The following is a 26,644-nucleotide window of genomic DNA, read 5'->3' on the forward strand; positions in this document are numbered from 1 at the left end:
TACGTTTTTAGAAGGAGCCATTCTTATTATTGCTTTAAAATTTCCCAGGTATACTATTAGCAATGAGGGCAAGACTTAAAGTAGGGTCCTAGTGACAGGAAAGAATATAGTTTAGTCAGAAAGACACACAAAGCAGACAGCAGGAGAATTTGTGTGTCAAAGCGCTGGATCAGTAAGTAGAGCTCACCTTCAGCAATGTTGAGCTGTTTGGTTTCATAGAGTAAACTCACTGGGCTGCATTAGAATGGTTTTTTTTTATTGTTTTAAATAGAAAGATCGTTGAATAAGGAGTCACGTTTGTAACTCCACAGCTAGAAACAATGACAACTGTCATCCATTTGTGATGACCTTGTGGCACGCCAGGAAAATCCCTCACACTTTAATGATTTACTGGAACATTAAAATTATAATTGATTTAAACCACACAGAGGAGGAAAATAAAATGAGGCCCGGCCCCAGAAGGGACAGTCCTTGAGCTGACTTTGCTTTGTGGTAGAGTTCCTGTCATGCACTAGGTTATGTCCTGCTTGGGTTACATGGAACTTTCAAGCCCACAATCTCCCCTCCCTCCACCCCAGGCATAAGCTATAGAATTCAAATGAATTATGTGAACTACTCCTGGGTTGCTTCTTAAAGACACCTGTATAGATTTGAAAGGCTGTCTTTTTATAAAAGTATTATAAAAATGATGTCAGGTTAGCAAATACCTAATTAGTACGTTTCAGGTAAAATACAAACTTTTGTACCAAAGGTGAATTAAGAAAAATCCTCAAAACTATAATTTGTCACAGGCATTGCCTTTCAAATAAGAAGGCACGCTTTTAGCTTTCAGTGACAACTGATCCTTTGGCTATGGAGAAAGGGAATAGATTTCATCTTCTTTGCCAGTTCCAATAAACTGAGGGTGGGTTTCCTGGGGCACTGCGTTGGCTGAGTTCTGAGACTGCTTCCAGCTCTGTGGGGGGGAGAGAGCTGTGATCAATCGAGGAGTGGGGGCCCCGCATGTGTGCTATGCATTCATGATCCGCGATGAAACAGTGTTTACAACAATCAATAGTCACTGTGGACTCACCGGATAAGCCACCCACATCCATCTTCTTCAAGTTCTTCGCTTCCAGAATGACAACAGTCAGCTTGCCGGCGGTAGGGACGTAGCGGAGGGAGAAGCAGATGTCCCCTAGTTTCTCTTGCTATGAAAACCAACAAAGAGGTGTTAGTGAGCTTTCAAGTGAAATTGAAACGTTTGTTCTTAGACACTGTCATTTCCTCAGGGGGACAGTTATGACAATTAGAGTCTGAAGCCATCAGAGTCCATGGGCATTTTTTTTATAGTGGTCGTTTCATGTAATACTAGTCTTTTCGTTTTCAAGATTATCTATTTCAGCTTTTGCAAAAAAAGGCCACCTACATGTTAACATCTAACAGAATATGTCTATAATTCAATGAGTCCGGAAATGAGACCAAGATAAGTTTCTTTGAGACCACACTGAATAGCACTGCAAAAACTCTTAGAAAAATCCCCTTGCTTTATTAAAGGGCTTTGTGTGGTTTACTCATTCTTTTTTTTTTTTTTATTAGAATCAACCCATCTCAGTCTTTGTCTTTTCCTCTTTCAAATACGATTATATCGAAAAGCCGATGTTTAGACTTTGGTGAAGAATGGCACCTTTGTGCAGCTAAATTCCATTTATTGCTGAGAAAATTCTGAAATTCTCATAACATAAACACGCCGAAGTATGCGATTTGGTGCTTTATTTATTTCAAATGGAGTCTCTCTTTGTCTCTGAATTTGTAACAGTCTAACAGCAGGCTGGAAAACTAACGCATCTCACCACAGTGCACGTACTCATAGGCTTCTTGTCATGTCATTGCTATCATTATTTTATGTCCAAAGAACACCCAGCAGTTCTGTAATTAGGTGGCCCTGCATAACTTATCGAATGATGGCGGTACAAAAAGTGTTCCTTTCCTAGGGAGAATTCGTTTTTCTTCTCCTCTCTTAAGTGGAATATTGAGGGTTTTTAGTATTACTTGCATGCTGGTGAACATGAGTATAACTTGAATTTGTGTGAGTATGTGTGTTGCATGTAGACCTGTGTGGTACAATCACAAATAAGGGATGAGATGAGGGAGAGACTGAACTCAAGATATTGTTGTACCCATCTCCTGAGATGAGAGAGGCTGCCTACTACCTACCATCCCACCTAAGGAATTAGCTATATGGTGTGGCCAAGTTCATTCCTCAGTATTTCTCTCCCCCACCCCTCAGTAGTCTACATTTTGATTCTAAAGAGAGAAGTCGTTGTATCAGACTTCAGTGGATAAACTTGTAACATAGGGAGGGTACACAGAAACTGATAGCCCAAGTCTTTCCATGCTGGCTTCTTAATGGGGCTGTATTTGGCCCAGCTAGAAATACGGGCTCATGATGGGAGATGTCATTCTGTGAATATGTTTCTCATACTGGTTAATGAATAAAGCACTGTTGGCCAATAGGAAAGGAAGATAGGAGGGACTAGGAGACAAGGAGGAAAGAGGAAGGAGTGAGGAGGAGTCAGGATGGAGAGCCTGGAGAGAGCAGGATGCCAGCCTGCTCCCCTGTAAGATGAAACCACGTGGAAATATTTAGATTAACAGAAACAGTTAATACTTGGGACAGAGCTAGCTGATAAGAAACAAGTAACTGGCCAACAACATTATATCAAATGCAGAGTCTCAGCGTGTGAATTGGGGCTGGCGCAGCTGCGGTAGAAGACCAGCGGCAGGAGGAAAACCCTAACTCGTTACAGGCTCAATCAATGTGGAAATGCCTTCCTTGATGTCATGTAACGGTGTAAGGAAATGTAGTTTTTTTTTTTTTTTTTTTTTTTTTTTTTTTGTGTGTGTAGGGGTTCTCATTATATCCATCTTTCAAAGAAGAAAGAGTAGGTTTTGTTTGTAGATGAGTATGAAGGGAGGGAGAGAGGGAGGGGAGTGCCAGCCCCTCTCCATCCTGAAGTAAAGTTCTACTGAAAATGACCCCGCACACGTGTGTATGTGTGTATGGACCAATTCTCTCACTTATAGAACCCTTGTAGTATCTTACTACATATCTTTAGGTTGATGAGAGTACATTGTTTTCGTATTACTTGGCAGACAGTTTAAATTCTGCTACTTGTCTCTGTCTTCCCCAGTGGCAAGGTTCCTGCGGGGATATCACTTTACCTCACTTGGCAAAAACATAAATACAAGGACATTTTGGAAATATCCCTGCTTTCAATCACAGATGCATCGCTTCCTGTGGCTAGTAGAGTTACTTGCGTCAGAGTACCCTATGCTTAGCCACCCTGATCCTTAATGGACATATTAGAGGAGTTAATGAGATATATTATTTTTCATAGTTTCTGAAAATACAGAGTTGGAATTAGTATCATAGAAATTAATACAAAAAAGGACAAATTCCTCTAAACTTCATGAGTGAAGAGACGTGTACATTGGCAAAATTACTGCTTGAAATGGTCCTTAGGCGGAGGGCTCCATGTGTAGGAATCTCGAGCTCACTGTACTTCAGGTTTGACCACTCTCACCATGTCACTGAGCGTACCAGAGATGACTACACTATCCTAGATCATATATCCCTACATGGCTCCTTATTGGAGTCCACGAACAACTTAGGGTGCTAAAGTAAGTTCAGTTCTGTATTTTTGTTTTACCCCAAATATCCATTTTTTTCTTTTAATACCACCACAACAACAAAAATCCCTTCATGCATGTGATTAAAAATGTTTTGACACAAGGAGTCATGTATCACAGTCTGGCTTTCAAGTGATGGTAGCTGAGGATGGTCCTGAACTTCTGACCCTCCTGCTCATCTGTCTGTCAGGTGCTCAGGGTTACTGTCATGCATCACCACACAGCTCTCCCAGTTGTTTCAAGGGAAGAGATGTCATGTCATTTTTCTTGCAGGATCATTTCATTCTGCAATCTTGAGACACACCAAGAATTTAAAACATTCTATGTTAATATTGAGCTTCAGAAGAGGGCTCAGAATTTTGGATAATGGAGAAATATGTGAGATTAACTACAATTGTAAGCCTATGGGAATGAGTGTGTAAGAGAACGAATTTTGGTATTTTAAGATACAGAGGAAGAGGCAGAGGCTTATTTTAACACTCTTTACAGGTCCACATTTAATTTATTTGGAGGTTTTAACATGGGAAAATATTTTTTTTTCATTTGCTCATAAAATTATTGTAACTGGTATGCCAAATTAAATAATTCTTACAAGAACGAACTAAATTACTTTTCAAAGTTTTAATTACTTCTGAATCAACAGTCATTTTAAGGCTAGAGAGGGGTCCCCTTCTGCAAACTTGTGGAATTTACGAATGTCAAGATGAAGGAAACTCTTGTCTGGGAGAAGGCAAGAAACATCACCAAGTTCTTAGGACTGTTGTCTTGGTAGCACATTTTCTGAGTGTGAGCATCCAGGACGAGCAGATGTTGACTTCGCTGGTGCTGTAAACACTAGCTTTAGGACATCCTTAAAACTTACAGTCTGAGAACCAGGGGACCTTTCCTTGTTTTCCATGATGGTTTGGCTCTGGGATCAGTGATTTCAGGCAGTAGAGAATGCGATCCAACCACGTGTTCTGCATGTCTTGGTAGAAATGGAACCTGACATTTATATGTATCAGGAGAACAAATCCACCTTGTGGGTAGGCCATGGAAGGACATGCATGACAGGGCAGTGGACCACAGTCACATGTGAGACAGGTTGTTGCCTATGCTTACATGGTAATCCAGTGTGTTAGCCCCTGATCTTAGATTTAGAGGCTCGGACAATCATGACTTGTGGAAATCCACTGTGCCCTTCCCTTAATGACGTCTGTCCCTTCACTTTTGAGGTCAGGAAAAGCACTCCTCTGTCTTGCAGTGTTGTTCTAGCTTATGAAGGTTTTACTCTAGCTCCTCATCCACAGGGGGGCACTGGTGGGACCTGAGAGCTTTACTTGGACAGTTTTAGACCAAACTCTTATTTGAAAGTTCCACGTGTCAGTTTGTAAGAAGGATGCCTGGAGAACTATATGTAAACATTTGATGGTAAACGTTCGCCACCCCAGTGTTCTAGAGTCCCCCCTCCCCCCCTGCAGCCCAAACTCAATGTATTAAAGGCTCAGTCTCACACTGGTGGACCCAAATGAGGTCCCTGATCTAATCAGTAGATCTAGACTCGGTCGGCATTATTAGGAAGTGGGGCTGAAGTCTTCCTGTCCAGTCCCTCTTCCTGACTTCCATGAGGAAGAGAGCCTTTTCTATGCTATGCTCCTAATATCCACCACGCTATCCTCATTAACACTGGCCTACACACTGTGGACTGAAAACAATGGAAGTGTAGATCTTTCCTGCTTTATACCTGATTCTCTCAGGTACTTTGCCACAGCAATGAAAAGCGACTAACGCCCAAGTCTCCGTCTTAGATTCTTATGACACCTCAACAATTAGGATTTTCTCAAGCACCTATGGAAGCAGGTGCTGCTTTGTCCATTTTATAAGCAGACACTTGAGAGCTAGAGGTCGCAGAAAGGTAGGTGGTCTCAATGAGAAACTGAAGCAAGACCATTTACGACTACATCTGAAATGACATAGTATTCTGACGATTTACCTTGTATTTCACTCTCCTTTAAAACTGTCTCTAAACTGATGTTCAACACATGCCTTCTCTTTAACCGTCCGTCCATCTGTCCTTCCTCCCTTCCTATTTTATGTGCATTGGTGTTTTGCTTACATGTGTCTGTGTGAGGTTTCCTGGAACTGGGTTATAGGCAGATGTGAGCTGCTATGTGGGTGCTGGGAATTGAACTCAGGTTCTCTGGAAGAGCAGCCAGCGCTCTTAACCTCTGAGCCGTCTCTTCTGCCCCCCTGGAGGCTAACTTTTATACACCTCCTTTAACTCCTAAGCTTTGACCTTGCCCTTTCCTGTAGATGTGTACCAGACTGAGTTGTTTTCATTATTATTAACGAACATTGTAACCTGCCTGAGCTACCTGCCATCAACGTCTACTTCCAAAACGCCCTGCAGCATGGCATTTGTCCCTGTCCCCACTACTGCACAGCATAGCATGGCTTGAGCGCCACCAGCACATTACCTCTTCTTTCCTGCCCATACTTGATGCAACCATTGTTTGGCCCCCACCGTGTTTGGAATGCAGTCATGCTCTTGCAAAAAGCCCCATGAAACAGCTCTTCACTTATAGTTTCTACAGATCCCAATGCAGCTTGTATATCGATGGCTAAGCTAATGTTTGCAAGGTTCAGTCCCTTCTCTTGTTTTGTGGTCTGCTGTATGGTGTCCAGAAGTTCAGTTTTTTTCTCTTTAAGTTCAGCTACCTGTAGACTCCAGAAGAGCAGGGATTGGGACTTCTGTTCTATGCCTTGCTCCGGGAACGCAATGGAGGGCTTTTAAATCATGGGCTGCAAGTATTGTCATGAGCTCATCAGTCTCTACAGCTGATGCCAGTGTTCTATCAGCACTGTCTCTAGTTTAATCAACAGGTCATCTGGTTCATTTGGAGCCTCTCCTTTGTGCCTAGCACTAGAACCCTGCTATGCTGAGCCTGCCACAAGGCTAGAAACCGATTCCTTCCGAAGGTGTAGTGCTTCTAGCAATGTTATCAAGACCCTGCCGAGTGGCAGCTGACAGATGAACACTTTTGCTGGTATGATTATCTCACGAAGGAGCCTCATTACTATTAGGCATTTCAGCTTTATGTATAATTTATGTTAGTGAATTGCCTTGATCACTAGGTGGAAACTGCCAGTTAGTGTTGGAAAGTTCTGACTGCGAGACTCAGAGAAATTAACCTACTCTTTTAAACTAAGGCGCTGACAATCAGGAGATACTTTCGTTCTGAGCAGCTTGATAATTCCATTATTATTATTTTTTTTAAAGGCAGCCACTGAATAGAGCAGACACAAGTTAATGATTCTGTGGACAACTTCAGAAATCCCTTCCTTTTTGAAAAGCCGTACAGATATTAAAACAAAGGTCATCTCCAATGGACAAAAAGGGTTTGATTGCAAACGAAAAATGTTCTTGGTTTCTACAGCTCTAGTCATCATGTTTTTTTATGTAAGAAAAAGGTTCACTTTGGTGGCCTTTGAAAATGGGCTAAGTTCACACACTTTTTTGGGAACAATTTGCCTTTGAATGGGTTTGTAAAAGGTACCTAAAACGACATGGTGCCATGCCATTTTAAAAGGACACAGTCTATTTATGTTAATTGCAAGATGATTTTTTTCTCTGTGTTAAATTGGCAATAGATACTCTGATGAGTAGATTTTCTGTGCCCCAAGGTCAGGAGTTTATTTAGAGGTAAGAAACAAATGGAGGTCTAATTGTTCAAAATAGAAATTCAGATTATTTGCATTTCTTCATCTGTAAAAGGAATAAATTGTTCACTTTTTTGAGACAGGGTCTCTCTATGTAGCCTTGCATGTCTTGGCACTCTCTCTGGAGACTAGGTTGGTCCTGATCTCACATAGAGATCCACTAGCTTGTGCTTTCCAAGGGCTGGAATTAAAGACATGGGCAACCATGCCTGACCTAAAATATTCTCCTAAGAAGGCCACTGGGATGGGATACTGGGCAGTATTAGGTAATAGGTAATATGTTCTTTGGGAGATTAGATTTTTCAAGTTCCTGGTGCTCCCAAACTATGCTCGTACTCCTGAAGATTCTGCCAAATCGGTATTTACAACTAATGGACCAGATGGTCACAGTATGAATGCTGTTATGAGATGTATCCAGGCTAAACAGGCAAAATCTGTCCTAGTGTACAAATGTATGCTGCATTGCTTAGGTGAGAGGGACAGTTAATGCCCTTGAACTTTTGTTTTCTTTTGTGTGAAGACACTGTATAAAGCATTATTTTATATGATTTTATTGATTCACTTTTATCACTGAATTCTACCACACGATTCTTAGCTGTAGTGAAGTCCCTGTGGCTATCCAATGGAGTGTACTGACTCTACAGATATAGTGGAAATGCTGTGGGAAGGGAATCTTGCAACATTCTAGAATCCAGTGACAGAGGTTAAGGAGAAAAAGACACTGTTATCATTGATAACTCCCTGCCTCCACACATGATCATCAATTTCCCAAAGTGATCTCAAATGCACAGTGTTTTGCCGAACCAAGGTGCTTGCTGTACCCATGCAGTTTTAAGACAGGTTTCTTCTTATAACTAGATCTAGCATGCATGGCACAGAGGGGATGGCAGCGTGTAAGTGTCCCGGGGTGAGAGGGACCCTCAGAATGAAGAGCGCCCACATGGACCTCGTGCAGATATTCTAGGCACGGGGATACACGAACAAAGCCCTCGAACCATGATCAGCCTAAAATGCATTGTTCTTTGTACGGTGTGGCACTCCTGTGGTTTAATCAGAAATGGAGCCACACTTTGGGATAGATTAGATTTTCCATAATTTCCTCACATCTGTACGTTTTGAGTAAGAGATGTAGGCAGTCCTATTAGAAATCATTAACAGCTGGAAAAGTGGCTATTTGATGCGATTAAAATGGGTGCTGCAAAAACAAAGTCCATGTGCCCATCAAACGTAAGTACCAGTCCACAACACAGGGCAGCAGAAGCAGCACTGGCCAGCTGTGGGCATTAGCCACCATGCACTTATCTTGTCGAGAGGTATTGGTCCCTGGGGCAGGCCCCAATGGTCAATAGATTACACAAAACCAATTAACAAAACAGTGAAACATGTTTGGCTGTGGCATGTACTTCAGGAAAATACAAAGCATTCAGGGAGGGGTTAGGCAGTATCACTCAAAACTGGGATAAAGGGAAAGAGAGTCAACTAAAATGTATTTTGTTCCAAAAGGCCATAGTGTTAGCCATGGTGGTGGGCGTGCAACGAGAGGGCATTGAAGCACCCACTTAACCACCTAGGCCATATTTTCCTGGCCACTGACAGGGTCTTGATGGCGGTGGTAGAGTCATCTACCTAGGAGAAGGCATGCTCCCATGGTTTTATTGTTTGCACCAACCTGCTAGGATTTACTGCCCGGCAGTCCTCTCTACTATACGGTTAGCTAACAAATATAAACATTTTAGGCCACTAAGTTTGTGGAAACTTGTCAGATAGTAACAGAAACAAAAATTGCACCCAGTTCCTTCTTCCTTTTAAGGCAGCGGCTCCTAACCTTTCTAATGCTGCAACCCTTTAATGCAGTTCCTTATGTTGTGGTGACCCCAACAGTAAATGATTGCATTGCTACTTCATAACTGTAATTTGCTACTGCTATGAATTGCAATGCAAATATCTGATATGCAATGCCAACGGGGTTGAGACTCACAGGTTAAGGACCACTGTTAAAGGCTACCCGTTCTCTCTCTTCTGTAATTGTCTCCATTACACAGGTCATAGGTGACCCAATGGTGAATGGGAGGAAAATAACAGACTCGTCTTCATATTAATTTTTATCTCATGCTTTCATTCTATTGTTTTAAATTACATAATATGTTGGTACAGCATAACCTGTGTATCATTTATATATGAGTACTGATATATTGAGCATATGTGCATGTATCTTACTACCAGAAGACAAAATGCACTTGGGAATGTCTTACTCAACATTAGAATGTGCCAGAGGAGATTCCTTCGTCATCAAGAAACAGCACAGATTCTGTTCAATTTGCAGGTCTGCCGCTTAATAGCTGCTAAGCCTTGGGCAAATTACCCTTTGTGCCTCAGTTACACATTAGAGTTATTAGTGAGTATAAAGGAGTTAGAAGCCCATACACAGGTGTGCTTGGTTTTACTAAAACCTCTCATTTAAACCACACTTCTCTAGCAAGTGCATTTCCCTTCCTTTATAGCCCAATATATTGAAGGAACTCAAAGGAGGCTGGCCTTATTTATTCATGTCCTATTGATTTTTTTCTGCATCCTGTTATTAAAATGCCTGTTGATAAGCTTTCAAATGCCACCCATAAGATTGAGCCAGAAGTATTCTCCACATTTTATTACCCATAAAGCCTTGTCTGGATTTGCTGATTTCTGTCCTTTCCTAGGAGTCTGAAATACAATGCTTGCTTGATTGTTCTGCCTCCTCAGCCACTCCTTCTTTTCCTTCTCAGAGCTTAGTTCTGAGCACAGCCCTTTCTCTTTGTCATGATCATTTAGGAGTATTGTTATTAATAGGCGCTTCCAAGATTTGAGATTTCTGATACAGACGTGATTTCTACACCTGTACCTGAAGCCTCCATGTTTTCTCAGGCCCCAGACTCATCTGTCCAACTATGTACTTGCCATTGAACATCTCACACGCAGCTATCTATCTTTATGATCAGATATTACCAACGACCAGCGATCACGAAGCTTGGTCGATAATGTTTCACCGAATGGCACCAGCATTCAACCAGCTGCCCAGTCAGAAAACTGGGGATTATCACTGACTGCTCACTTCTTTTGAAATCTGACGTTGATTTGTTAAATCTCCATCCTTATCCCTTTCTATTTCAGCATCTCTCAGCTATGGCCTTTGAATATATTTCGGGGAAAGTTGACAGGGTCACCTTTTAAATTTACTTAAAAATCCCTAAGTCAGTCTCCGTCTCCCTTGGGATGAAGACTCAAGTTCTGACTGTGTTACAGTACTCCTGGGTTCTAGTTCCTGTGTCCTCCCCAGTCTCATCCGACCTCATCTCACTTCCATACATGGTGGGCACAGCCGTGCTCAGCCCCTTGAATGTGCCTCTCACCCGCACCCTCCTAGCCTTCACATAAACCGGTACCTGGGCTCCGCACATTCTACTCTCTTGCCGTTCTTTTTCCTGTTGGATAAATTTGCTCATCTTTTAGACTTTATATCAAAACTCACTCATTTACATAGCCCACTCACAGTCAAGCCATTCTCGATGCTTCTGAAATAAAATTAGCTTCTAATCACACACCCTTTTGTGTAAGCATGAGGTTAGCTCCTGCTGTCACAGATATGGACATCTATAGGATATCATTTTACCTATATGCATAGGAGCCAGCATTGAGTGCCCGGCTCTGGAAACAGATGGCTAGCTGATCATCAAAAGCCATTCGCCTCTTCTTGAACACTCACATGTACAGCATGTGGCTTCCTTGTAGTCAGAAGTCACCTTGGGACTGGGATCTAGCTACTGGAGTGTGAATGGAGTGATAGGCATTGCTTGTGGAATCAGTCCCTCAGACTTGTTACCCATGATCTGTGTGTGACAATGGCTTCTGGGTGGCCCTGGAAGCTACATGTTGAAGATGCTTAAGCCAGGATTCCTGTTGAGCTAATAAAGAATAGCTAGGCCAACTCAGAATATCTTAGTAAACAAGAAGAAAAATAGCCTATCTTTTGTTAAACAACATTTAAATTTTTGTGTGTGTGTGAATTTGTGACTGTTGCCTACTCCATATAAAAAATTTATTTTCAGACAGGGTCTTATGTAGCCTTAATTCTCCTCAAACTCACTATGTGGTTAATATCCTGACACAATGCAAATAATTGAATGAGTTTTAACATTGTTTTCAGGAGTGTGATTAGTGATCCATTTGTCATCTATGGGCTGTAGAAAATGAGGAAAGCATGACCTTAATCTTTTATTAATCCAGTTTCCTAAATGCTTATTGTATTCTCAGCATATTAGTCATTGTGCAAAGTATTAGAAACAAACTGTGATTAAAGTTGTCCTTGATTTTAAGAAACCTATCTTTGATGGAGTGATTAAACATATAGCTAAAGATTCAACTTTATATGGGCCCATGCAGAAGCATGTATTAGGAAGGGCATTGATAGAAAAAAGAGAGGCTTTTGTTGTGTATAATCAAGTAGATGAACAGTGGTGGGCGAGCAGAAGGTAGAAAGCTATAGAATCTCAGGATATTTCTTGTAACACTGGATATTAAGCTATAGTAAGATTGGATTAAGCCATTCTGGTGTGATAGTGCATAGCAGGGGACCTATAGATAATGATAGTGCATATTCTTTAAAATCTTGGAGAAAAGATTTGAATGCTTTCACCAGAAAGGAAGGATAAACGTTTTGGGAGAGTGACATCTTTAACCTTATTTAACTATGGTAATCTTTATACAGGTATCAAAATATCACAGTATACCATAAACGTGTTAATTTTTTATATATTAATGAAATATTATTTAATGTTAAAAAAAGAGGAAAATCTTGCTGGGATAGGGATGAGCTTGAAGGACATAATATAAAGTGAAATATGTCTGGCATGGGGAAAAAACATGCTAAAAGAGTCAAACTCAGGATCATGGAGAACAGAATGGCAGATGGAAGGCAAAGAGGAGTTGGCCAAAGGTCACAAGGTCTTATCTGTGTATACCTTTGGAGAGCTGTTCTCCAGCAGTTAACAATAATATATCCTTAAATCTTGCTGAGAGTAGATCCAAACAATTCCCAGCACAAAAAGTGATACGAAAGGGAACTGTTGGGTTCGTTCATCAACCTTAGTTAGCCATATCACAGCCACATGTCTCAATGTCCCACTGGTTGCTGCATGCCATGTAAATTTACTTAATTGTTCACAAGTAAAGCCAAGGACAAGCTAAGTGTGCTGGGGTGCCTAAAATCTAATTACCCATCTCCTTGGCTAAAAGTAGAGTCCCAAAAGAGAGATGGATACAAGTCATTTAGGACAATACAAACACTGTTTGCCCCTAGTGGGTAACAGTAGCGTCTAGCGTGGAGTTGAACTTAGTTGACAAGTTCTCTGAATCACAGAGGACTTCCCCGAGTGAGTGGAAGTGGGCAATAGTGGGAAAGCTGGTGGGCACGACCTCTCACTTGACGTGGTGTTTTTGCTAGTAAGAGGCTGGATAGAAAGAAAGTCAAGTAACTGAGGTAGGGAAGCTAATGCACAGCCTGTGTGAGGAGCCCTGACACAAACCTTGCCAAGTTGCCCCGCCCTTTAGAATTCTCTCAGTCACCCGACTTTCTGAATTCCCTCAACTTTCAATATTCTCTTTTCATTTCTGAGCCAAAGTGCACTGCTGAGGATGGAAAGGAGTCTCTCTCAAATAGGGATGTGGAGTGCGGGAACTAATGTTATAGTTTATTACAATGTAACGTGGATCCAAGTCGTTTTGAGATGTGAGAACACACCTTTGTAAACAAGAATGCAGATTACCAACACAGCCACAAAGATGGCATTGGAAGTAAGCATGTCAGAAAGGGGACCCCAGTGGTCCATGAACACTCTGAAAATCAATGCCAAAGAACCCTCGAAAAAGGTATTGCACGTCACTGTGACCCCAAGAGGGTCATCTCTAACGCAAAGGCACACATCTGAATGACTGATGGCTAGGCTGATGGAGTACCACGGTTTTACTAATCATGCTAAACAATAGCACAGCTTTGTGTGCAGAAGTTCTGTTATTCACAGCTACTGCATTGCAGCCTCATCCTCATGAGTTCAGGGGCTCTTACTGGGGAAGGGAACCTTCATGGAAAAAACCCAGAAGCCAAGGGGCTGGACTATCCAAGCAACACTTCCTTCTTTTCAATTCTGGGATGATGGTGCCCAGGAGGAAATGCCAGGAGGAAGGGCAGTGACCATGTGTTCCTGAGATGCTGTTGCCATCCTCGTCAGGGACTGATGATGAATAAGGAGAGGGAGTGTTCAGCACACCCAGCTCACAGCACACGCTGAGCGCGTAGTTTTCCTACCACTAAAAAAGGCAGTCCTTGCTTTGTCTCTCTTGGGGTTTCCATAAGGCTCTTCTGTGAGCCGCAGAGATGATGATGCCAGAGAGCAGAAAACAAAACATGAGATGCCATGACCACATCAGTCACACTGATGAAGGGGGCGGTGAGAGACGCCGCTGCAAGGCAGGGTTAGGGAGTTAGAGGAGGGATGTGACTTCCTTTTTCATCTTTTTGAGGGGTCCATTCATACTCTGTAGATATAAAGAAAATGGGAAAAATGATGGAGGCAAGGCAAGAGAAACATCTAGGTAAAGGAATGAAAATGGAAAGGTTTGAGAAAGAGTTAAGGAAAAAGTGCTGGGCTTTCTGTTTAATCTTGTATCAAATGTAAGCCAGAAGGAAGAAGAGATGAAGGGAAATCAACAACCTGGGAATCAGGAGGGAAGCCGTGGGAAGACATTGAAGAGTTTGATGGCTGAGAGCTGCTGCCCACTTAGGGACTGCGTGGTGGGATTCTAATTGTGAGTCACCTGGGGGAGAACACAGACACTTGCGGCTGCTTGCATCCCTAGACATGGATGCACCTTAGAGGAAGGAAAGGTTTTCTATAGACTGGGAAGAAAAGCATGAAGGGCTTTAGAGATTTCTCCAAGCATGTTAGAGCCGCAGGAGTGCCCTATGGAATGGGAAAGGGTTGGGAGACATAGGGCAATTGCATTGGGAATAAAAATAGCAATAAATATTGTAAGACTTAACAGGTGTGACTTACCAAGAACAGCAAAAGCTAAGTAGAAATAGAAAACTATGGAGATGCACATGGATACTGTTCCCTCGTCCACAGTAGAGATGGATCCTGGCTATTATTGAGACCGCCAGACATGGACCACAGATCATATGAGCAGAAAGGACCCGGAAAAGAGCTTAGATGCATCAAGGTAGCAAGAGATGCTGAGCAAGACAGGAAGATATGTAGCACTAAAAAGGGGGTGCTTTGGGGTGCAGGATTATATGGAGGAAACTATGAATAGTGTTAGATACTATTTATGTTGCTTTCACAATCAGTTTTGAAGGTGCAGCAGGTAGTTAGATAAATTGAGAGCAAAAGCTAAAATAAAAGTGCCTGAAGAAGATGGTTCATGTAGAGGACATAACAGCATCCAGGAGTGAGGCGGCTTGTATTTGAAGGCTGTAGAGGGAGAAGAAAGAACAGGGAATAAAGAGGCACGGGGAAAGCCAAGGGGAGGAAGGGACGTAAATAACAGGTTTCTGTGGTGAAACCCAAGTTCCAGAAAAAGAAATGCAGGCGAATCTGAGACGAGAGGGAGAGGAAAGTCACAGAAAGAAAGGGAATAGCTTTAAAAAGACTTGGAGGTACAAACCACACAGGTGCAGGGAAAGGTCTGCCTGCAGTGACTGTGCCGTTGGAAAGACAGAGTGCCAAAGATGGCTTTCAAAATGAAGCTTTACCATGAAGAACTTCTAATAGCATGAGGCTAAGCTCTTTAGGGTGTGGCTTGTGGCTTCCTTAAGAACATACTATTAATTACAAACTGTGTATGGGTGTTTTGTCTGAGTGGATGTCTGTCTGTCCGCTATGTACAGGCAGTGCCCTTTTAGGAGGCCAGCAGAGGGCAGCAGATTCACTGGAACTAGAGTGACACAGAGTTGTGAGCCATCATATGGGTGCTGGGAATCAAGCCTAGGTCCTCAGCAAGAATAAAAAAGTGCTCTTAATCACTATGCAGCCAAGAGTCAGACTAGCCAACACTGCAAAGGCACTTGGCTTTCCTAATATTCAAACCCAACAGGAACTATGAGGCAAGAGGGGACTTAGACAGAACTGATTTCTGGGAAGAGTCTTGGAAAGGGTGGTGTCCTCTGACAAGACACGTGAAATACAGTGGGCAACCTATGAAGACAATGACACAGGCCACAGCCATAAATAGGGAAACCATAGTAGTATGCACACACACGCACACACACTGAAACAGTGCTACATGAAAGCAAATCCAAAGAGTAGCAGGAAACCGGTCAAGGAGAGCTTCAATTGCCAAGTTCCTGTTGTACTCTACTTTCAAGCCTTCTTAGAGCGGTCTCTCTGCTGGCTGCTCTTCCTGCCCTTGCTTTTCCTCTGCATTCCTTATTTTCTCAGTCATCTCTTCATTACATACACATTCCCTTCTTTCTCAGTAAAGTGTGTCCCTTCTGTGTTGCCGTTTCTATAGCTCCTTTCCAAATGCCTAGGATACCACATTGATTGATCACCCCTCTGCTTCTGTCCCCATGCTTTAACCAACGTTGCCTTACATGCTGTCTTCCATGAGTTACACGTCAGCACAAAGCTACAGGTGAGAGAGATTGTGTCTTAGCACAGGAACGGCAGAAAAATAGAAATACTTAGTCTGGGGGTTACAGTGAGGAAATCTTGGAGTTAGTTGTTCAAGATGGTAAGGAATATAGGGGAAACCCAAGTTATGTGCAGTCAGATAAAATAGAGCTGTCTAGATGGCACAGCTGATAATCAAAAGGATTTCTGTACAATTATTATTTGGAGATTCTTATTAGAGGAAAAAAAACTAATAATGGGAGTAGGGCTTGGGGAATCAAGCCTTTGGGGAAAATAAAACCACCAAGAATATTGAATAATATCATGATGCTAATGACTAGACAACATCAAAGTAGAAAAGAAGCAAAGAGAATGTTCCCATGACTTAGGGAAACTGAATATTTAAACAATGGGATGCCAGCAACATTGGAAGTTTGCCTATCTTGATAGTTACAGAGGGCCTGTAACAACATTTATACACTGCCTTTTAGAATAACTGCTCGTAATCAAATGAAGCCGAAATAGAAAAAGCTTGGAAACGCTAAGCCTATTCCATGAGTGAAAGGTATTAATATCTGTGTGGTTTGTGTGTGCACACATGTTCATTTGTTCGTATCAGTTTTCCATCTTGTCTTTTGAAAGATGTATGTATTCATGCAGGCCAGAAGAGGGCACCAGATACCATTACAGATGGTTGTGAGCCACCACGTGGGTGCTGGGAATTCAACTCAGGAACTCTGAAAGAGCAGCCAGTGCTCTTAACCAGTGAGCCTCCTCTCCAGCCCCTTATTTTTTAAGACAGGATCTCTCACTGAACTTATACATGGGTTTTTAAATATGGAGATTAGGTCCACACATGTTTCTGACAGAAACATCTCTTCCTGGTTTCTAGATTAGCTGTCAGGAGAAAACCATTTTCAGGAAAGAGGATTTCCCCCACCCTACCCCACCCCACCCCACCCCCAGTTTTCATTTTCTCATTGGTTTGGGACCTCTAGTGTCTGGGTTGCACACAGATGTGGAAGGAGTATCTGAACAGCTATGCTATGACTTGAAGGCTGGAGCCCTCACACAATCACCGTGTTGGAATTGCAACCCCAAGGTTAGAGCATGGGCAATGAGGCTCTGGGGATACGATTAGGTCAAAGAGCCAAGCCTTCAGGAGCGGGGCTGCTACCATAGGCAAGGAAGCCCCAGGGATCTCCTTTGTTTCTCGTACATGTGTGAACTAGCAAAGAACCAACCAAGCATACACTAGGAAGCGGGGGCCTTAGGAGACACCAAATTTCACACTTGCCAGTGCCTTGATCTCATACTTGGCTTTCCAGGGTGCAGCACTTGAGGGAAGTTTCTAGTGTCACCTAGCACATGGCCTTTTAAATATATATATATATATATATATATATATATATTTAAATTCAAAATGTTCTCCCTTAAATTTCTTATCTTCTTTTAACTGGAATGTGTTTTCTTTGGGGGGGGGTGGTTGTTGTTGTTTTGGATTAAGACAAGGTATAAAACCCAACTGTAACAACACTACCATTTTAGTCATGGCTTAAGGACATCACTGCCCTCTAGGTGGAATTCAGTGGGAATAGTATGGATTCTTTACCGGACATGAAGCAAAGCCCATTTTTATGCCACAGCCTTCCCTCATCTTCCTGAGAATTTTGTAGTGTCATTACAGAAATAACAGACAATGGGCACTGGGAACACAATCATTCCTGTGCCGTCTACTCAATGCAGGTTTCAGGTGTCGATGGGAGCATGTGGGACAACAACTGTAGGCATACAGATAGGGAATGGGAATGCATGACTTCATCTTAGTGATGTAACTGGCACGGCAATGTGAATGGGCCTTTGCTACATCTAGGTGAGAGGTAATTGGTTAAAGGCGGTTAAAGGCGTTAGGTGAGCAAGCACTGTTTTTAGTGGTCTCGTCATCGGTGTGGCATTTCCTTTCTAGTTTTTGACTTTAATGCACGGTGACCTCCTGATCTCATTCATTCCCGCTTACAGGTTATGCATCTCAATAGTGTACCTCCCACATGGCCTTAAAGGTCCAGCTTGTTGTAGCAGACTTGCAAAGAAAAGTCATGATCATCTCTAAGATTCCGCAAACTGTTCATTTTGAAGAAACAATTTCATTTCGATCTGGTTTGCCTAGGGGAAACGTTCACTGTGTTTATTGGTAAGAAAATGGGAACATCGTTAGGAAATTCCATGGATCCTGGCAAGAGCTTGTGATGCCAGTATATCACACAAGCAAAACCAGAGCTGGTAACCAAATAAGGCCGATGTTAAAGCTGAATGCAAGCCATTCTCCTCATAGGTATGTTGCTCGCTTCATTTTGCACACGTTCAGACGGACAGCTGGAGGGGAACCTGCTGGGATGGCAGGTTACGTAAAGCACTGCACAGCTTTTCATGAGAAATGACTACCAGAAGACATTTTAAAAACAGCATATGTTATGTAATTGCAACTTATTTTAAGCTATGACAGCTTTCCTCTTTATTTGTAATGGCATTCTGTTGTCAACTTTTAGCATTGCATTTTAATGAAGGAAAGTTAGTAAGCTTCTAGGCCATGCAAATGAGAAACCGGACTCATAAATTTCTGGTCAGTTTCATCATGTGGGTATCATTATCTCCTCATGATTATATTCTTAACGTATGACTCATTCTCTGGTTTGATTATGCAACACCCCACTGGATGGAGAGCAGTATCTTTTATACTTGCCAAGTCCCACGATACTCTATGCATGTGGACCAACATTGTACCTTTGTGTTGTCTGGAGACATTTATTGGAATGTAGGTCATAAAAGCATTAACTTTTAAACATCATCATGCTGCACAAGAATAAAATTAAGAGCTTGAAATAATCCTTATTTCCATTGCTTTAATATGCAAACTAAAAAGGGCAACTAAAGAAATGGAAAAGATTGTATAGTTTTGAATTACTGCATAATTTCACATGGTCTCAAAAAAAATCTTTCAATGAATAGAAAGAATGTAAGAAACTCAAGTTAGAATCCCATGAATTAAAAGCTGAAGATACTATGTGTGCAAAGTGTGTTATCTGAGAAAAGGCTCCAGGCAGTTGGAGTCCTTGATAACGTGGTTAACAGAGATGAATCGCACATGCAGAGAATTATGTAGAGAAATACTTTTGGGAGATGCTAAGGGCTAAAAGAGTGTTGTAGGTTTAAGTTTACAAGAGACATTACCAAAAAAAAAAAAAAAAAAAAAAAAAAAAAAAGGTAAAGATAGTGAATCAAGGATTTCTACCCATGTGTAGAGTAAATTAAAGGCAGAGAATGGAGCCCAAGGTTTTGCTTATGGGGGAGGGGATGGCACTGACAGAAAGGTTTCCTGAAAAATATTGTTTCCATTTTAAATTATTGGCACTCGTCAAGTGTACACACATGCGATTAAACAGGGGCTGCTGAAATGGTGCAGAGGGTAAAAGTTTAAGATGTGAGTTCGAGTCCCATGTAATGTTCTCTGATCTGCACAAATTGTTGCTCCCATTCTCCTCTCCATACAGCACACGTGTGTGTGTGTGTGTGTGTGTGTGTCACACTCACACACACACACACACACACACCACAAAATGAAACGCGGCAGAAGTAAATTGCAGCAGCTGCCGCAAAGCTCACTGAGGAAAACCGTTTCCCTGGCTGATGAGTTAGATCAATCAGGAAAGGAAAAGAGCCTGGAGATGACTCTATACACCTCTAAGGAGTGGGCTCATGCACGTTACAGTCATCAGTACCATTCTGGTGGCAGTCAGCCTGCTGACGTGGGCTTGCCACTCGCCAGCTGTGTGATCTGAGAAGACTGCTGTATTGTCACCCTTATTAGTGACATGAGAATGCTAACAGTCACACTGAAGTGCCATGTGAAATCACACTACAGAACAACACACAGTAAGTGCCACCGGTAGCAACAAGCCACCCCCCCCCCCAGGAACAATCTCTTTATTACCATTATAGGCATCGCGATCTCTGAGAATGGACAGGTCGAGGCTTTGTCTTGGGAAATAACCGACTAAGATAATAATGGCTGTTACAACCCAGAGCACAGGTCTACACAGCACCAGAGTCTGTGTGTTTCCGTGTCTGTAATAAGCATTTTCTGCATGTTTAATTTCCCCTTTATATACTGGATCATAACTAACAATATCCGGCACTCACTATAGAGCAGAAAGACTGTTAGTGCACAGTGAACTGAACTGGAAAAAAAAATCACATGTCAGGATCTCCCTGGTGTAACCATTCACAGCCAGATTCGTCATCGTGAATATTATATATCAGCTGTTCAGCAATTTGTAATTGCTTTCATATCTTCCTAAGTGGACCGGATGCAGCAGCTAAAATTCCTAACTGACCATCTCAAGGTCTTCCATGGACATCTGTAGATGTTCAAATGGAAGTGTTTCTCAGAGGAGCTCAGCATGTCCAAACAGCAGCTCCCAATTTTCCTTTACACTCCCGGAGGTGGCCTCAGCTAAATTGATTGACTAAGAGGAGATGTGTTACACCGCCATGACTCTGAAGGGATGGGAAAAATCTATTCCTCTCTCCTTGTAGGGATTTAATGAGGTCAAATAAGATGAAATAAGTAAGGAAAGTTTTCTGTAGTAGAAAAGATGAACGAGACAGAGGTATTCAAATGGTAAATTAGAACTTTAGAAACCTGGTTTGCCCCTTATATGTTGAGTGACCTTGAGATTTTATCTTTGCACTCGGTTTACTACTGTTTCGAAATGAAGACAATAGCTGCTCATTTCAGCTGGCTTTTGTAAGGATGGAATGTGGGACGATATAGAAAGCTCTTAGAACAATTCCTAGAATATGGAAAAATGCATTTGTACACTAGTTCCTCATCATTTGAGTCCATAACTTCTCTAGCCATATGCAGCTGACACAAAGTTAAAAAAAATGGTCAGTTTCACATTATTTACTCCGCCCTTGGTATACCTCCTCACACAAAGATGATGCGTTTTCACTGATTTAATTAGAGTGGCTATGGCATCCTGTGTGCACAGACTTGGAACCTGAGTGACTCTTCTTCCTAGGTTGTTCTTGGACTTGCGGGAGAACACGAGTAGCAAGGGGCAGGGCTTGAGATGTACCTACATGGACACATGTATGTCACCTTATAGGAACCCCCTCGAAGGCCCTCCTTTGCCTGCAGGGATGATGTGAGTCCCTCACAAGGTAGGTCTTCCAAAATGGAAGCCTACAAAGTTCTACCTTTTGATAAATCCCAGTTGGCATCTGCACTGGCACTCCGGCAGCCCTTGAGTTTGGGTCAACAGAAGCCTGGACGCAGCACGTTATCCTATGTGGCTTCTCAATGGGATGTGTGGAAAGGAAAAACACAAGATCCCCAGGGAAACGTGAAAATATACCAGCCTGAGATGCAACGGGGGCAGTCAGGCTTCTCTGTCAAAGAAGGAATTTGGCCTTTGGCTTGCTTTACGAACAAGTTTAGAAAAGTCCTTTGACTGGCAATGTGGTATCAGAATCAAAAACTTGAAACATCATCAAGTGATTGTGGTTGTAATATTAACGGAGTAGTATTGTGATCTTAGGAAGAAATGAACTATTTTAATCAATGACCAAGATAGAACTTATGTTTCCTTTAATATTTGTATATCATTCTATAATTTCATTTATTTCTTTATATGCACATCAACCAAATTAAGATTGAAATCACTTTCAATAGTTCTCTATTCCCAACCCTTCTATTGGCTAAGAAAATTCTATTAACTTAGCTCTTTTAAAAAATATTTATCTCCATGGCTGTATAGACCCTGCAACAGCCTCTAACACATCCGCACTTCCAAGGGCTTAGTCTCAACAGGTAACTGATGTGGCTTCTGCTTCCTGCCTCACCGCGACAGTAGCACGCCATCTCTCACCTTGAGGGCCCTTGTTTGTTCTAATCAGATCTGCACATCTCTTCAGCCTCTAAATGTTCCCAGTGCGCAACCTGTTTGTTCTTTTTGCAAATCCTTATCTCAACATGTTGAACTCTGCCATATTTCATAACATACTTCAATTTCCATTTTGATCGTTCCCCCCCCCCCCTTTTCCCACTTCCACACAACATCAAGCCTTCTTTGCTGACTCTAAACTCCTGGGGTACAGATAAGGTGTCTGATTGATCTTCATATCATGGCCAGCAAGGCATGAGCTTTAGACGGAGGCTTGATGAGTTGAAACGTTGAATTACTGAAACCTTCTATGGAGAAACCACCTGCTTGGCTTCTGTGTTTCATTTTTCTATAGTCAAATGGGGAAGGTACTGAGCCAGTGAAGGCATTGTGGAATGGTGGCCACAAAGAAAGGCGTGGGCTTTGGTGGCTGTAAGTTACCTGGATGGCAGGTTTTGGAGTCTGGTTGATGAGGTGGATGTTTTGAGGGAATCTCTTCACTTCTCCTTTGTGAAGTGAGAAGGCTACACTTTAATATTAGTAGGGAGGTCGAGGGCTTTAAATAGTATGTGTAATTTGGAATACGGTACTTTTAATTTTATGAAAACAGACAAACTTCATAGGCATTAAAAACTTTGGTGGTATATTCACAGTACTTCTGAAGAGAGAAAAAATATCTTGCTGTAGAATTGTGAAGGAGATACCTGTGAGTTGTTGCACAAAGCAAACCATCAGATTTACAGTCTAAGTGTAAATATAAGAGGCAAAACTTCCTCACACCATTGCCTACTTCTGATCTGTAGTGAGTACCTCGCAAGAAATCTGTTTCCTGTTGAGTGGTTGTGGCACACACTTTTAATCCTAGCACTTGGGAGGCAGAGGCAGGTAGATCTCTGAGTTCGAGGCCATCCTGGTTTACAGAGTGAGTTCCAGGACAGCCAAGACTGTACAGAGAAACCCTGCTTTGAAATCCAGTCCCCTGAGGAAAAAAAATTTCTCTATTTTCCTTTTATCTTCATCATTTGATTTCCAGCTAAAATAGGTAAAAGTTTAGAGTTCCCAAGAAATTGTCAAAATAGATAGCTGTTTTGTTTTTCTGGTCCTAAGATTTTTTTTTTTCTTTCTGGGATCAACACTTTTCCAAGGTTAGGGTTAGAACTTACAGTCTTGAGCATGCTAAATTCAATATGAGTCTTCCTTTGCTTTATGCTAGAGTTTGAAACCAGGGTCTTTTTATATGCTAGGTAAACACTCTACCATATATCCTAAACTTTTTCTTTTATTCTGTGATATGGTCTAGTCTTAAACTTTTGATCTCTCTGCTTCAGTCTTCTTAGTGTATGGATTATAGGTGTAGGCTACCAAGACCAACTCCCAACAAATGTATCTTTTAATTATTTACAGACAGCGTATATATCTTTGCCATAGAAAGGGAGAGTGGTGTGTGTGTGTGTGTGTGTGTGTGTGTGTGAGAGAGAGAGAGAGAGAGAGACAGAGAGAGATCTTATATACCTGAAATTAATATAACAATTATATTTTTAAAATACCACTTTTAGTTCTCAGATTAAGAATTATTTCTGGGCTAGAGAGATGGCTTAGTGGATAAAGGTGCATAAGTCCAATTCCTGGACCCCATGTGATAGTAGAGAACAAGTTCTGCAAGATGTCTTCTGACCTCCCATATTTTCTCTCTCTCTCTCTCTCTACACACACACACACACACACACACACACACACACACACACACAACACACACACACACACACACACACACACTAAATTTGGGCATTAAAATCAAACCAACAATAATAACAAAGCTATTAACAGTCAGTTCCCCCTTGCAAACAGAGTAAAAGGGGAGGGGGTGTCTATGTATTGAAAGACACCAAGAATAGAGATTAGCAAGATAGGTCTCTTTCATTTTCAAACACTGAGTTTGGATGTCAAACACCTCTTGTTTCTCTCAGAACAAAATGGGGATTTATTTGTGAAGGGCAGATACTCTCCCCCAAGAGCTCTGAAGTTGGCTGTCACAATCCATCACTCCTCCCTGCTTATACTCACGAACACTTAGAGCTGACTGCTCGGCTCTCACGGCCGCATCTCATCCTGCCTTGCTATTGGGCTGCTCCAGCTCCTGCCTGATCATATTTTGAAATGTCATTCACGTTTATGTAAGCCAGTGCACCAAACAAAATTAATTTAACTCACAATGGCACGTTAATGTTATTACTTTTGACACCATGGAAAACTTATTAACTATAGCTTGTCACAAACCTCTCTGAGAACACAGCCCAACTCTTTTAATACCGAGAAGGAAGGAAATTGATGGGAAGGATGTGTGGGATCTCTAGATACTGTAAGAAGTTAGGCCAGTTGAGTTTTAACTATGCTACAATGAGCCATCTTTTATGAAAGGCAGGAAAATCTGTCCCATTTTGCAGGTTTACTCTTTAAAAACTTTGTGCATGGCACGTGCTCCTTTCAGCTTTAATTTTTCTTCTCTCTATGAGGATGTCTTTGTATTTGAACAGGTGGTAGGAGATGTCAGCAGCACAATTTATTATTTAATGTGCATCACAGACTAGCCCCAGGGTGTAGAAGGAGGAGGAAGAGCAAGGGCTAGGGTCCATGGCACACTTACTAAGGTTGGGTGTTGTCACATAGTGGACCTCATTCCATCTGGCCTATAACCCGTGAAGAGGTTTTACATTCTCCGTATCACTCATGAGGAAATTCATGCGTAGGGAGGTTATCGGACATCATCCATTTTGTAGAGAGTGTCTTCAGGCAGTTTAAACTAGTCTGTTTTTGTAGGCCTTACAGGAATCGGGCTACTCTTTCTGTTTTTATGAAAACTGTAGGTTTTGTAGAAGTGGCGTGGTGTGTGGATGTGTGGGCATATGTGTACGGAAGTTCATGGTCAGCCTTGGGTATGTGATCCTTGTTTGCTGGCAGAGGGTCTCGCTCTCGTACACACAGCTTCCTAAAGAGACTGGCTGGCAGTGACATCCCTTCCCCCCAAGTCTGAAGTCACAAGTGTGTGTCACCACAGCCGGCTTTTGTCTTAGGTCCTGGGAATTGAAGTCAAGTCTTCACACTTGTGCAGCGTACACTTTATCAACAGAGCCCTCTCCATAGCTCTAGAAATGATTTCCCAGAATTTCCTAAACTATCAAAAACCTGGCCTTTATAAAAGAGACTTACTTGCCTTGGACATCTGAAAGGCATGGGGGGGGCTTAAAAATAAGTTCTGCTTATTTTTGTATGAAGTTAAGTGTGAACCTGTGTTTTTTTCTTTGTTCAGTGTCCATGGTCTTTTGTTCCGTATTTCTGAGGAGGAGATTATACGTTTCCTTTTAACCTTAAGACATTCTTTCCCAGTCCAGGAAGGGATGCTTGTCACACAGGAAGCTGTGATGTAGAGAGTGACACAGTAAGCACTGGGAAGTTACATCCCCTGAGCTTCTGGTCGACCTGCTGTGGAAGGAAATCGCCTTAGCTGTCAGCAGCAGGTCAGGAGTCTTGTAGAAATGAATGGGTAGTTTGGCAGCTCCCCAACTGCCTTACTCTCCCCAGGGTAGGGTTCAGATGCAGCCAGACATCCAGAGGTTGCTGTGACATGGCAAACGTGCCAGCCAATATAGCTTCCTGTGGTGGCCAGGAAAAGGGAGCTGTCATTTGGTCCCATCTTACAGCCCAGCTAGCATTAAAAACGTAAGTTCTTAGAATAATGCAGGTTTCAAGAAAGTATTTTTGAACAATGTAACTATATGATATTTACCAAAATCTTATCAAAATTGTTATTATCCTTAGATAATATATCTTCTGTGACACTGGCAGACTATATAGCTCATTATTGTGATTCATTCTGCTGTTGAGAAACGCCACCACTGAAGATTTCTTTGCAAGTCATTATTTAAAATGGAGACCTAGCTAATGTGTGTGCTGCTGACAGGGCTCTCAGAAAGTGAGAAGGAAAAGGAGAGACAAGGTGGGTGAAGCCCCCCTTTCTGATGACTCACACTGAGCACCCCTAAAATGAATCTCTTGGGAAACCAGAATATACCGGATTGGAATCTGAAAAAAAAAATGATTTCTTATATCATTTGCTTTGCATCTCCATGTGTGCGTTTCCTTCTGTGCATGTTAAAATGGGATCCCAAAGAAGATAATCTTAGCATTCAAAGATAATTATTCTTATTACATAGTCCTAGACTATTACAGAGAACTGTATACAAATGCTTCTAAAAGCCCACTGTCTTGCAATTATATGTAGATTTATAAATGCAATTTTATATTTGCCTTTTCTACTTAAGGTACTAATGGATCTTCCCATATAACTATATCTAATGTTTACCTGATATGCCTAATATAACTTAAAGACTCTATTTCTTATTGTTGAACTCAGTGCCCGCTTTGTTGCGGATAATTGTAAGTTAGAACCAGAGCATGGGGACTTGTAGAAATGTAGCTATGACATTAGAAGCTCAGTTTTGTTCAGAATTTGTTTACCAGAACTCATTATGATATGAAATTCTGCATTCTGGTCGGATTTGGTGTGTGTGTTAATAATTCTTTTAGTGTCTTTCTTTCTTCCTTCCTTCCTTCCTTCCTTCCTTCCTTCCTTCCTTCCTTTCTTTCTTTCTTTCTTTCTTTCTTTCTTTCTTTCTTTCTTTCTTTCTT

The 26,644-nt window shown here is 41.8% G+C and overlaps 1 protein-coding gene across 2 annotated transcripts in view; it reads right to left on the reverse strand.

Annotated features, from left to right (window-relative positions):
* Nucleotides 1-26,644, reverse strand: part of Syt1 (synaptotagmin 1) — a 181,593-nt gene that overhangs the window by 85,012 nt on the left and 69,937 nt on the right. For both annotated transcript variants that reach the window (XM_051206399.1, XM_051206398.1), the window contains exon 6: nucleotides 1,073-1,190. In XM_051206399.1, coding sequence (XP_051062356.1) covers nucleotides 1,073-1,190 — 118 coding nt within the window. The remainder of the gene's footprint in view (nucleotides 1-1,072; nucleotides 1,191-26,644) is intronic.

The sequence above is a fragment of the Phodopus roborovskii genome, unplaced genomic scaffold, assembly GCF_943737965.1.
Source record: "Phodopus roborovskii unplaced genomic scaffold, PHOROB, whole genome shotgun sequence".
Lineage (NCBI taxonomy): Eukaryota > Metazoa > Chordata > Mammalia > Rodentia > Cricetidae > Phodopus > Phodopus roborovskii.